This window comes from Pyxicephalus adspersus, chromosome 10 (genome assembly GCF_032062135.1).
Source record: "Pyxicephalus adspersus chromosome 10, UCB_Pads_2.0, whole genome shotgun sequence".
Taxonomy (NCBI): Eukaryota; Metazoa; Chordata; class Amphibia; order Anura; family Pyxicephalidae; genus Pyxicephalus; species Pyxicephalus adspersus.
In genome coordinates, this window is record NC_092867.1 from 43,232,150 (window position 1) to 43,245,499 (window position 13,350).

General features: G+C 38.0%; 1 protein-coding gene across 6 annotated transcripts in view; it reads left to right on the forward strand.

Annotated features, from left to right (window-relative positions):
- ZMIZ1 (zinc finger MIZ-type containing 1) overlaps positions 1-13,350 on the forward strand; it is a 48,870-nt gene that overhangs the window by 21,684 nt on the left and 13,836 nt on the right. For 3 of the 6 annotated variants that reach the window (XM_072425090.1, XM_072425086.1, XM_072425085.1), the window contains exons 2-10: positions 4,049-4,193; positions 4,527-4,641; positions 5,513-5,730; positions 5,891-6,089; positions 6,449-6,736; positions 7,250-7,432; positions 8,868-8,945; positions 11,546-11,720; positions 12,580-12,766. In XM_072425090.1, the coding sequence (XP_072281191.1) occupies positions 4,141-4,193; positions 4,527-4,641; positions 5,513-5,730; positions 5,891-6,089; positions 6,449-6,736; positions 7,250-7,432; positions 8,868-8,945; positions 11,546-11,720; positions 12,580-12,766 (1,496 nt within the window). In that variant the 5' untranslated portion in view covers positions 4,049-4,140. The remainder of the gene's footprint in view (positions 1-4,048; positions 4,194-4,526; positions 4,642-5,512; positions 5,731-5,890; positions 6,090-6,448; positions 6,737-7,249; positions 7,433-8,867; positions 8,946-11,545; positions 11,721-12,579; positions 12,767-13,350) is intronic. The other 3 variants (XM_072425088.1, XM_072425087.1, XM_072425089.1) reach the window with 3 other exon arrangements.

Sequence of the window (13,350 nt, forward strand, 5' to 3'; positions counted from 1 at the left end):
GCCTAGAGGAGCCGTCTGAGGCACTTTGCAGGTCACCTGGGACATTCTCTTGTCTTCCTTTGTTTCATGACCTAATTGGTCTCACTGTCAACTGTAGCCAGGTATAAACCTATTATTATCTGCAGGACAATATTGTATTTATGCATTTATATAATGCTGACATCTTCTGCAGTACTTTACTTAGTTGAGTCGCTGTCCCCCAGTGGAGCGCACAATATAATGTCCATACTATAATCATTTGTCAAAGTCTAATGACATTTTTGTTTTGGAGGTGGAGGGAACCAATTAACCCACATGTATGGAGAACAAATAACTAATGCAGATGTGTCCTGGACAAAATTTGCCACAAGCCACAGTTATTGGCCATTGAGGGGTCCTTTAGTTATTTAGGTGAACAAAAAAAGATTGGGTTAATTATCTGTTTATTTCCAGTGATTGTTTTAGGATTGTGCACTTTCTGTTGTTTAGGTCTAAGTGGGTGAATGTACCAATTACAGTGAAAGTACTGCTTAACCCAATGACTCACCATTGGCACTGTTTGTGTAAATGAGAGTGACTCTGTCATGATATAAGTATGGGGTGACCAGTACAGGCTTTCCTGTGTAAATGCTGCTTGTTTGGTTTTTACAGAATTCATCCCATACATGTTTTGGGTGATTCTGCACTGAAGTGAAACCATGACTGCCATGAAATTATTTTTTTTCTATAAAGGCAGCTGCTCTTTTCCTCTCACAAGAGATTCCTTTTAGCCATCAACTTTAGTGCAAAGTAACAAAATAATAATGAGCATTTTGTGATTCAGTAGGGGTAGTTGTATTTTTCTGCGTACCATATACATATATCTGTTGTTGCTATGGCTTTTTCACCTCTTTGACTTTCTCTGCAAATTTTGGGATCAGGGACCAATGCCTATTTAATGTACAGCGCTGCGTAACATGTTGGCGCTATATAAATCCTGTTTAATAATAATATTAATGCAGCATGCATATACTGTGAGGGCGGTTATAATCTCAGTTCAATGAGTTTTGTTGCAAACAAAGCAATAGTAAGTGTACATATCCTGATATTGTGTATATTAGCGGGTTGTCTTGATTCTGTCTTGAAGGTAAATAAGCTTAGTAGTAAAGAACACTGAATATGGAATGTTTTTGGAGATCAAAGCCTTAATGGCTGTCAATTTATGACAGGGGTAAGTCACTTTATTTCTTGTCTGTGTGTAAAAGTTTGATGTGCACAAACTGCTCCCCAGTGAAACCATTACTTGGTGTGCTCAGTTGCATTTTTGCAAACTGATAGGATTAAATGTCAATGCACAAAAAGTTTTCCTAAAGTTTGACATAATCTGAATTAGGTATAAGCAAAAAATAAAAAAATAGAGACCTCTGTGTAAAGTTATACTGCGGTTTAGTAGCAAGTACCATACAGGACTTCTTGAGCCCCAAGGACAACAGCAGGTTTATGGAATCATGTTAAGGCCCTAGCATGGTCCAGTGGGATCAGATTTGCTTAGTCTAGTTCAGATATAACATCTACAGTTAATGTGGAGACAATATGGTAGAAATCAGATGAGAGAGATTTTAGGCATTTACATGTTGGAGTACATCTGAGCAGAATACAAAGTTGGGAAGGGCAAGATATAATACACATGTGAAGTGATTTGGAACTTGAATAGTGTTTGGAATTTCATGTGGATCAAGTGCAAAATTGGCAGAGGATCTCCATCTGCTTGTATGTACTAATCTTACGTTACATTTGTCAGGACTTTGGGATTAAAGAAATTGGTTTATGAGGGCAGAATTTCTTAGAAAGTGTAATTTAAACTACAGATCTTTGGTAATAAAAACCAATTTACAATGGAGTCCAATGTGGCCAGGCACATATGGAAAGTAAGCCTGGGGTCTTGGAAGTGTTTCTTCAGCATATAGTGAACAGATTTTGTAAGGGGCACATTGCACCCCCAGTAGAGGCCTCTTTCTGCCCCTTGCCACATCTATTTATAGTTGGTGTGTAAAGGAGAGGCTTGGTTCCATGCAGCACAAGTTAATCAGCCATATGGTGTACAGAGAGGAACTGCATACCCAGCTCACACATATATCCACCCAGCTTGAAGCTTTGGAGTATGCAGTCAGCTTCTGTAAGCATACAGCAGGAGGGGGAGGGGAGATGGGAAGTGTGACCCCCCCCCCCCCCCTTGTACTAAGCAGCTTTAACTCATTCCTGGCATGCTAATTACCAGCAATGCTGCCATGTATAATGGGCTGAAAGGGTTTCTTTTTTTATTTAACCTAATACATATATGCTTTGACAGATCGTAATGTACTATGTGACAGCCTCTAATGTATTTCCAGGCTCTGCAACTCATTAAAAGCCCCAATTATCTATATTCACAAAGAAACAACTTTTATGTTATAATGGCTGTACATATTCCCAACATCTGTATTTGTAGATGGAGGAATATAAACCAATACACAGGAATAGAAAACATTACTGATCACCTTAAGCAATGTGCAGCAAAGGACATGGGAATAGCTTTATACTGGCAAGATGATGAAGAACATGGAGGTTACATAGATTATAGAACATATACAATAACCTTCCTGTATGCTGACATAGAATCTTGTTCCTAATGCTGGGACACATTTGACTTATATGCTTTTGGCAATTTTAGATTCTTTTCGGTGTATTATCCGTGGCTTTGATTACTAATACATCACAATATAATTTTACAAATTTTTCTGTTGCTATTTTATCTATTATCTTTTATTCTATCTATTGCTATTATTACCTAATTGTTTGCTTACTGACTGAACGCTAGCTGCTGCTTTGTATTGTTTATTTGTCTGAAAGTATAGCTGTTGGAGCAGTGCTCACACCATTTGTATGTTTACTGCTCCATCATAATGTTTGTTTTCTATGTAATCTAACTGCTACAAATGTGTTCATGTGCTCAGGACAAAGCAGATACATGACAATATGTAGCCACAGGGGTTCAGCATCACCCTGTGCACAGTTTGGACTGAGTGAAACGATCACATGACCTAATCTAGGTGTTTGTGCAGAGCAAACACAAGTTGTCTTCAACCCTTGTGACACCCTGCCCTCTAGTGGGCAGTTTGGGGTGTGCGTCTGAAAGAAATACATAATTGTAGCATTTCCTTTCATTTAGAAAATCTAGAATTCTTTCTGCAATTATTATATGATGATGTAGATTAGTTGTGATCTTTGTAAATTAATTGTGTTTGTGAATAAAAAAAAATATTAAACTTGGCAGATTTATATTTTTACACTTTTTAGTTTGTGTGATTTTTCCATGATGTGTAAATGGTTGTTAAATAGCCTGCTGCCAGTATGGAAAGAGTGCTGTGGAATACATGCATAGGCTTGGGGATTGACATCAGTAGTATGATCTCTATATCTGTAGCTATGTACGCCACTCCCCTCGTGTTAGACTACATCATTGTCATTGTTACTGTGTACGCTGTGCTGCTTCAGCCTGCAGGGAAGAGGCAGCAAGTGTGACACTAGGAAGGCGTGTACGTGCGCTCCCCAGTGCCTGCTATGCTCCTGTTAGCCGTCTGTTTTTTGTCTGTATGTGTCAAAGCCACATGTATCATGCTGAGCCTTAGCCTCTCTCCATCTCTTTATTCCTCTCCTGCTTTGCTCATTTTTAAACACAAAAAGATGGATGACCCAATGTTCTGTGTTTTCTGTAAATCTGTGGGATGCCAGCTGTGGTAGCAGCATTAATCACACCTGCACCGGACCAAAAGAAAACATGGTTAAGCTTTAAATTTTCCTGTTGTGTAGGATATATGGAAATGGTGGCATTATTGCATTATGCTTCTATGAATATCTTCTAAACAAAGTTAAATTTAATTATTATGCACAATATTTAATATGACACTGCTTGGTTGATATGGGGTCCAAATTATGTTCTTTATAGGGAGTAAGCCTAATGTATGAGGCTGTGATGTGCTGCTTAATCTGTTCTACACATACTTCAGAACAGTATATTAAAGAGTGTTAAATACTCTCTTTTTTTTTTCAGCCCTCCTTTCATCGTGGTGTGAAGAGCTGGGAAGGCTTCTTCTTTTACGTCACCAGAAGAACAGACAAAACGACCCCCCAGGGAAACTCCCCATGCAGCCCCCCATGAATTCATTGACCTCTATGAAACCATCCCTGTCCCACAGGTAAGCAGACATTTTTTTATCGCTGTGACTTTACATGCATGATAAGGTCATAAAAAGATAACCTGACTACAGCTACCTACAGCTACACACCTGCACTTTTTCAGCAGTATTTGTCTGTGTGTGTATATATGTATATATGTATATATATGTGTGTGTGTGTGTGTGTATGTATGTGTGTGTGTGTGTGTATATATATATATATATATGTGTTTTCATACACACACTATTCATTTACTACTCAAAATAGAATTTTGCATAAGCTTTATCATAGAAATGTTTTCCCACTCTGAAGACCTACTTAACTTTTTGTTTTTTTTTGTTATTATTTCACAGTGATGGATCCTTCCCGTATGATTCTGTCCCTTGGCAACAGAATGCAAGTCAGCCACCTGGTTCTTTGTCAGTGGTTACTACAGTTTGGGGAGTCACAAACACCTCACAGAGCCAGGTAAGTTTACCACCTCCTTTAAAGCACTTTTCTGTATTTCTACATTTTTGCAATTGTTTTGTAAATATTGGGAACAAATTCGGAAGACATTTAAATAGTCTTTTCTCCAACAAATATCCAACATGTAAAAGTTATCTTAAAACCAGGGGAGGGTTTCGTTTTTTCTTGAACACATTTGTGGACAAGTCTCTCCTACAAGGACACATAATCATTAAAAAAAACAGATAGGGGTTTACTTATTGTTTTTCTTTATTTATTGCTTAATTTAAAATTTGGCTGGAGCAGGAAAGTTTTGTTAAGTCTTCCTCAATCCAAAAAGGGACGTCTAAACCAATTACACTTATAGACTTGCTAAGTAAGGCAATCTGCAACCTCTGGTAGAATTTGGATTTCAGACAGTAGTAAACCAACTAGACTGCCACTTACCTTGTGTGGTTTGAGCTAGAACCCCATATTAAAAAAAAATTTCATAATAAAGCATAAAATGTATATTTTGAAATTAATTACCATGATGCCGTTGGATTGGTAGAAAGTCATATATATCAAGAAGTAATATAAATTGCCCGGGTAATAAATTGTAATGTACCTTTGATAACCAAAGTTTAGGTAATGAACTGCAGGGAACTGAAAGCACAATGCTATATTTGGGGTGTCCGCATGCTACTTTAGTAGAAAGGGATGGATGGGTCATGTAACAGGATGTCATCATCTAATCTAATGGGTGCCTAGAAAAATATATGCAGTGGTGAATATTCCTAAAGTAACTGAATATATTCATAGGCATGGTTGCAGTTTGGACTTTTGCCCATTTTATATTTAATCTGTACTTTAAGTATCATTATTACATGCTTACTTTTTTTCATTTTTCCAGGTTCTGGGAAACCCAATGGTTAACGCAAACAATCCTTTAAATCCAGCTGGCAACCCCATGGCATCTGGCATGAACAACAATAGTGCTGGCATGAATTCCCCTCAGTTTGCTGGGCAACAGCAGCAATTTCCCACAAAGGGAGCATCCAACCAGCCCTATATGCAACAAGGCATGTATGGACGTCCAAATTATCCAGGGGGAGGAGGATTTGCAGGAAGGTAAGAATCCATAGATCTGCTTCTTCGGTTTTTTTTTTATAAGCTAGGTAGCCTTGTATATAAATAATTATTATTCATATAATGCTGGATTATGAAACGCTCACACTATATATGTCTTTTTTTACCTAAAACTGTAAGTAATCTGAATTTTTTTTTATAGCTATCCTGGTGGACCCAATAATCCCTCTGGGATGGGCATCCCTCCTCATACGCGACCACCTGCAGACTTTACCCAACCAGCAGCGGCAGCTGCTGCAGCTGCCGTTGCTGCTGCGGCTGCTACTGCCACTGCTACAGCAACTGCAACAGTGGCAGCGCTGCAGGAAACTCAAAATAAGGACATGAACCAGTATGGCCCAGTGAGTCTTATTTGCTGTTTGTTTTGTGTTGTTTTTTTTTCTGTGTGTTGTTGAAAACGTATTTAGTTTGCAGGTAACGTTAATAAAAAAATAAAAAAAAAGAATTAATGTATTAAGTTTGGACTGAACCACTTCATGATTTCGCCATCCAGTAGATTTAGTTAATGTCAGTCTGACTTTTTGCATACTATACTATGGACTGACATACCCAAATTAGTCTGTGTCTTGTTTGCTTGTTAAAAATGCGACATCTAATTGTACTCCTCCCGTTTCATACCTCAGTACCTTTCCACCCTTGCTGCTCACCTCTGTCAGACATACATGTCGCATTTTACTCTTTTCTTTTTCTTTTGTTGAAGGTGTGTTCCTCTTTCCAGATGGGTCCTGCTCAGGCCTACAACAGTCAATTCATGAACCAGCCTGGGCCACGAGTGCCCTCTGCTATGTCAGGGAGTATGAACCCAGCTGGAATGGGTCCCAACATGGCACCTTCCAACATGAGTGGCCCACCAATGGGAATGAATCAGCCTCGGCCTGGTATGAACCCTTTTGGTGCACATGGCCAAAGGATGCCTCAGCAAAGCTACCCTGGCCCCAGACCGCAGTCCTTGCCCATGCAGGGCATAAAAAGGCCGTACCCAGGAGAGGTGAGCAATTGAAATTTCTCTCTATCTGTGTGTCTATAAATGATTAATCTATAGTCATTTTTGGGAAAAGATGTTCTAAGTGCTGCAGAGAGACACCCAACATATCATTTTAGCCATGCAAAGGTCTGTTTGACATAAAAGTCATATTTATTAAGTGGGGTGTCCAGCAATATCTTATACCTCTTGTTGGCCAGAACAAGAAAATCTGTTTTTGCTTTCCTTGACTGAGCCAAATACCCCATTTGTGTATCATATTCTCTCAGACACTGCAGCTCACAGTGGGAACGTTTCAGCAACAGATGCAGTAGTGGTAACTCACACATCAGTAGGTTGGTCTAGGTGTGGCCAAATGCTGGATGACAAGCTACAGGCTTTTGACTCATCAGTGGGAATTTGGGTAACCATGTTCCTCAGTTTTTAAATATAATTTGGTATTTAGCCGGACAAAAATGATTTGCAGTGTGTTTTATGTTTTGGGTATAACATGACATTTTTTTTATTTTTTTTATTTAGCCAAACTATGCCAGCCAGCAATACGGACCAAGCAGTCAATTTCCTAGTCAGCCTGGGCAGTACCCAAGCCCGAATCCTGCTAGACCTATGACATCTCCAAACTATCCCGGACAGAGGATGGCAGGACAGCAAAGCACAGGGCAGTATCCACCCCCCAGTGTTGGCATGGGGCAGTACTATAAGGTAACTAATGGTTTGTAGAGTGGCTTCTGATTATGTGGCCTTTGGTATGTAATAATATAATAGTGCTAGATGTGAAGCTTTTCTTTGCTATGAAGCACTCATTTGTTTTCTTTATCTTATATTCTAAAACACATTATTTGACATTTTGTTCTTTTTTGTGTTTTGTTTATGTTTTTAAATGTGGGCAGTTGGTCCAGCCCTGTTGTCCTGCTAATGCATCTGTGATAAATCATACTGTAAACCAGCAAATCCCCATCTGCTGAGCCCTGGCAGACCTGTCACTGCCTGACAAGTATGCTGGGCTTGGGGGCACTGGTTTCCAAATTGCATGCAGTGACAAGCTATTGGTAGAAGGCTTTTTCTTGTCACCGTCGAAAATATAGGGAAAGACTGACAGATTCTTTTGATGGCAACCTGGCACCTTTCCTTGCCTCTGATGTGATGAATTTGTTTTGTTCTTTGCATACAGATATCACAGAAACAGGACAGTTTAAATTCCCATCTGTAAAATTTTGAACATATAAGAAAATGTACACTGTATTTATAGGGTCCCACACTGCAAGGCATTTTTTTCACAACCATCCAACCATTCCATGATGCACTTGATGGTACATACCTTTGCCCATTGCATGTGTGAATGATTTAGGATAAGTGTACACAGAGGCCTCTTCTGTTTTCCTATATTGTGCCAATACTATGTTCAACAGAGAGAATGAAATGCAGCTGACACTGCAAATCTCTTGTTACTTTTTAATTTAGCACTTTATTTATATATGTATTCCAATTCCCACATCTGTGTGCAGTGCAGACTACTATAAAAAGAACTTGATGTAAAAAGAACCCATGCACTACAAAAACTGCATGTGTACACTAATCTTTACAGCATGAGAGGGTTGTGCTTGTACTAATTGAGGATTAGTGGCATCAGTGTCTGCACTTTTATTAATAGGAATTTCTCCTCATTAGCTTGCCCAAGACAGGTTAAGGTCAATACATCAATCTCTCAAGCTATAGAACTTCTAAATGCTACTTTCGTATACAACACATACTGGGCAATTTAGGTCACATGTTTTACCCTTGACTCAGGGTAACCACAGTCACCTGTTGGTTGTTACAACCTTTATCACCTAGATGAAATATTTCTCATGGAAGACATAGAATACAAGAGCCATATTCTGTACTGCATCGTGCATAATATTTACAAATAATTACATTTGAATTAGGACCTAATGAAATAAAAAATTAATTGAGAACTGTTATTACTCTCGTGCAGGACTTCAAGTATGTAAATCTCTTTATCTTAGTATTGAACAGGCCCCTTCTTCCTAACAATTCATTTAATATCTCAAAATCTTCTAAGCTGCTTTTGTTCTAATATTTTTCACAGAAATTTTATGCATTTTTTAATTCATGATTATTATTATTTTTTTAATAGCCAGAGCAGTTTAATGGACAAAATAACAGCTTTTCTGGGAGCGGCTACAATAGCTATAGCCAAGGCAGTATGAACGGGGTGAGTGTGCCTTCATACCAGATCAATCATCCACTATTTTACAAGTTTGGGTGGCATGAGAGGGTGATTTTTTTGTTTCTGAAGAATGATGGGGGGATGGTGGAATATGTTTAGCATTACACATAACTGGACATTTTTCTTTATTGTAAAAGATTATTTCATTATATTTTTGTTATGTTAGCTACAAATCTGCTTACTGGTTAGCTGTACTGTATTAGTTGTTCTTCCCCCTATTGGAGAATTGTTTAAATATATAAACAAATATTTCTCTTTCCAGATTATACTGTTAAACAGATTTTTCTGTTTTGTTTGATATTTGACTTTTTATTTTTAATAGATCTTTAAAATATATACTGTCATGTGAAAAGAAAAAAGTACATCCTCTTTCAATTCTAAGGTTTTGCATAACAGAACATAATAAAAAAATCATCTGGTCTTTAGCAGGTCCTAAATTTAGGTAAGTACAACTTTAAATAAACGACAACACATGACATATTACACCATGTCATTACTTTAACAAAGACTAGGTCAAAATGTAGAAATATAGTATGTATGTAATGTGGTATGTAAAAAAATAAAAAAGTGCTCCTTTAGCAGTTCCATAGGAATAGAGATAATCCAATACATTATTAGAGAAGCAATTGTTGCTACCCATCAATCTAGGAAATGTGGTAAGGTCATTTCCAAACGCCACCACTTATCAGTGTAAAAGATTGTTCACAAGTGGGAAAACATTTAGGACAGTTACTAGTCTTCTTGGTAGTGAGGTTTAGTAAAGTTGTATTTGAACAAACCACAGGACTTGGAGTGGAGCTGTTAGGCCATAATGAACAATGTCATGGCGTTCATTGAAGTTATTTGAAGTTATTTAGTAGACCATAAACTACACTGTATACCAAAGTATTATCGAGTCAAGTGTGAGGCCATCTGTGCTAAAGGTTGGCCCCAATTGGGTCATGCATTAGGACAGTGATATAAAGCACACCAGAAAATCTACAACAGAATGGTTGAAGAAGAAAATAAGACTTGCAAAGTCCTCAACTTAAAATCAACAACAAAATTAAATTGTTGTGACAAAACCTTAAGTATTTTAAACTATTGGGGCTAAAGTTGGTTTTACAACCTTTTGAATTGTGATGCTTTTCACAGATGGCTTCTCCATTTTGGCTTCATTTTTGGGAAAGAAACAATGACACAGGGGAATCTGTTGTGTGTTGTTTTGCACCTGAGGTTAGATTTAAATAATTTTAGAACATGGAAAGGACTAAATTTTTTTTTGTTCTGTATGTATATATGTAAAACCTTGGAATTCAAAGAGTGTGTACTTTCTTTTTCACATGACTATAAAAAAGTATTTAAAAAAAAAAATTAAATCTGTACCTCTGCAGCCTGTTCAAAACATTTTTTTTAAAGTAAACTTTTGTAGGTTTGCGTTCATCCTCTGCGTGAATATGGTTTATTTGTAATAGATTGTTTTTATAGTGTTATGGATCCTTAGCTCACCTTGCAGTGTTGTCTTTACTGTATCTACTGATCAGATTGAAACTTCTAATCAGTTGAGCTGAGGGTGAACTGCTAGGAGTTTCATCTGTCTGAAGCCAAACAGTGGGCTTACTGCAGATTGTCATTGCAAATTTGTCACTGCTGAAGAATTTTAAAAATTAGCTATGACTGGAAAGCTCGCTGTAAATGATTTGACTTTAAATGTGTAAATCTAATTTTTATTTTGTTGTTATTCACTGATTATATAGTAAATTGATAATTCTATTAGAGACTGTGTTGCTGCTGCTTTACTATTTCTGTGCATATGCATACTTACATACCACCACTGTTCTGGAAGTAGGCTGTACCATTTACCTGAAATCTAAACTGAACCTACTCTTAAAGAGGAACTCCATCCAAATAGCTTTTTCTAGCCATAGACTTTGTTTTAGCAATGGGAACGTTTATTCCTGTTTCAGATCTGTTCTTCTAGTTTACTCTCCCTTTCTACCTTAGTTAACAACAGAAAACGAAAAATCTCCTTTCTCTGGATAGATCCAATCTCAGTTTTGTCTCCAGGACACAAATAGGGACAGTTCAATTATAATAAAAATCTGAAAGGCGTTCATACTTGGCTCTACCACCTTTAAAACTAAAAGCAAAATATTGCTTGGACTTGGTTTGTCACACTAACCTTTCACATTTTGTATATGTCTTCATGTGTAGCTAAATCCCAATGTCCAGACACAAACTACCCCAGTCAGAGCATTTATGTGATATTTACTGGAAAACAAACACTGCTAGTGGGATATGAAGACAGGTTAAGGAAGCTGAAGAACAGGGATAATAATTATTTCTTATGCTAACTGCCCTTTCCCTCACCTAGTAGAACCTAATGATAGGAATTATGATTGCCTGTTACCCTACTTTGCTTACATTGCATTTAATGTAAAAAAAAAAGATACTTTTATTAACAATGTAGCCATATATTTGATACATATCTGAACCGATACTAGTAAATATGGAATATATTATGTCAGAAGCTTTTCTTGACTTTGAATGTGAGGGTGTCTAAGCTGACAATGCTAGTTCAAATTAATTTTTGTTCTTTTTTTTAGCCCTCCAGACCAGGTCCTGTTGGAAGTTACCCCCATTCGCCAGTTCCAGGAAACCCCACACCACCTATGACACCTGGCAGCAGTATCCCTCCATACTTGTCTCCCAGTCAAGATGTCAAGCCTCCCTTTCCTCCAGATATCAAGCCAAACATGAGTGCTTTACCTCCACCACCAAGTGAGTTTTTACTGATACATGCCATACTTTAAGGGGTAAAATGTTTAACAATGGGTAAAATGTTTTTTTATGGCATTTAAATTTGAGCAAATAATGTGCATAGTGCTAATATAAAATGATTGCATGACAGATTGAAAGCAAGCCACGCGGCATTCCAAATTTGATTTCATTTAGAAATATTTGTGTTTTTAGAAGTGTCAGGCCACATCTCCCAAGTGCTAGTATACATGTTTTACTATTTAGCAATGCCGAATACCAATATAAGCCCCCCAGGGCTAAGAACAGTTTTGGTCATCATCCCTATTTTGTTTAAAGGCAATTTGCCTACTGCTGTGACTCCCGTAGCACAGTTAGCTGATGCAGGTCAGAAGCTTACTTTGGCTGTTGCTACTTTGCATGACTTAATGTTCACGATTTGGATCCAGCATAGTCTACATTGTCTCAAGCTACAGTCCAGCTCTGCGGCAGCGTAGGGCCTGGATTCCATATATTTATTAATATGCAATCTGTCATAATCCAGATGGCTGGCAATGGCTGTTCTAGGTCCCAATAGAAGATGTGCACTATAGTGTACCTGCTACTAATGACTGGTAATGTTTTTTAGATTTTATTGAAGTAATGGTTGGAAAAAAGGTCCTGTGTCACAAATATCACCCAATGAACAATGTTTTTACTAAAGTTATACATAATGTACCAGTTTTTAGGTGCCTCATATAGCATTATACAGTATTTAGAAATATTTGCTTTCTTGGGCTTGGGGAAGTTGTTCTTGGGCTACTAATGTTGTTCATCATTGACCCATTACGGGTCTCTGGTCACCTGAGCTTTGCTTACATCTGTTTACATTGTCGCACTGCAGATGCAAAAGGGAAAGTTCACACTTTCTCTCCTTCTTCGATCTCAGCCAGCCACACAGATGAACTCCGTCTGACGTTTCCTGTGCGAGATGGAGTAGTACTGGAGCCCTTTCGATTGGAACACAACCTTGCCGTCAGCAATCATGTGTTCCACTTGCGACCGACCGTCCATCAGACCCTCATGTGGAGGTAATTATATATGTGTATATCTGTGCCTATTCATTGGAGAACTCTTGTTAAACAAGGGATCAAAGTTGTTTGGTTAATTTCATTTAAATTTTTTTAACGTTTATATATATTAACATAACATTTTTTTCAAAATAAATCCTAGTTTATAAATGACTTTTTATTACAGCATTCTTTCAGGCTGCAGTGCATACTGTCTGATACAAAAGCCCAGCAGCCACTCTGCAGTTGTTAACAATGTTTGTTATAACCAAGGAGTGTGTGTCTCTCTTTGAAGCTATTCAGCTTACTCCTTCACATGTTTGTGTAACCTGAGATCCTGTACAGATATGTACCGTATTTTTCGGACTATAAGACGCACTTTTTCTTCCCCAAAACTGGGGGGGAAAAGTGGGTGCATCTTATACACCGAATACATGTTTAATATAATTAAAAGAAAATCATACTCATCCGATACCGCGATCCCGCGATGCTTCGTGCTTCTTCTCCTCGCTCTCCTCCCGGCTGCAGCGCGTGTCTCCTCCTCCTCTGAGCGAGGAGAAGCCGACACGCATACCCCCGCGATCCCATAAGCAGGCTGATCCAGC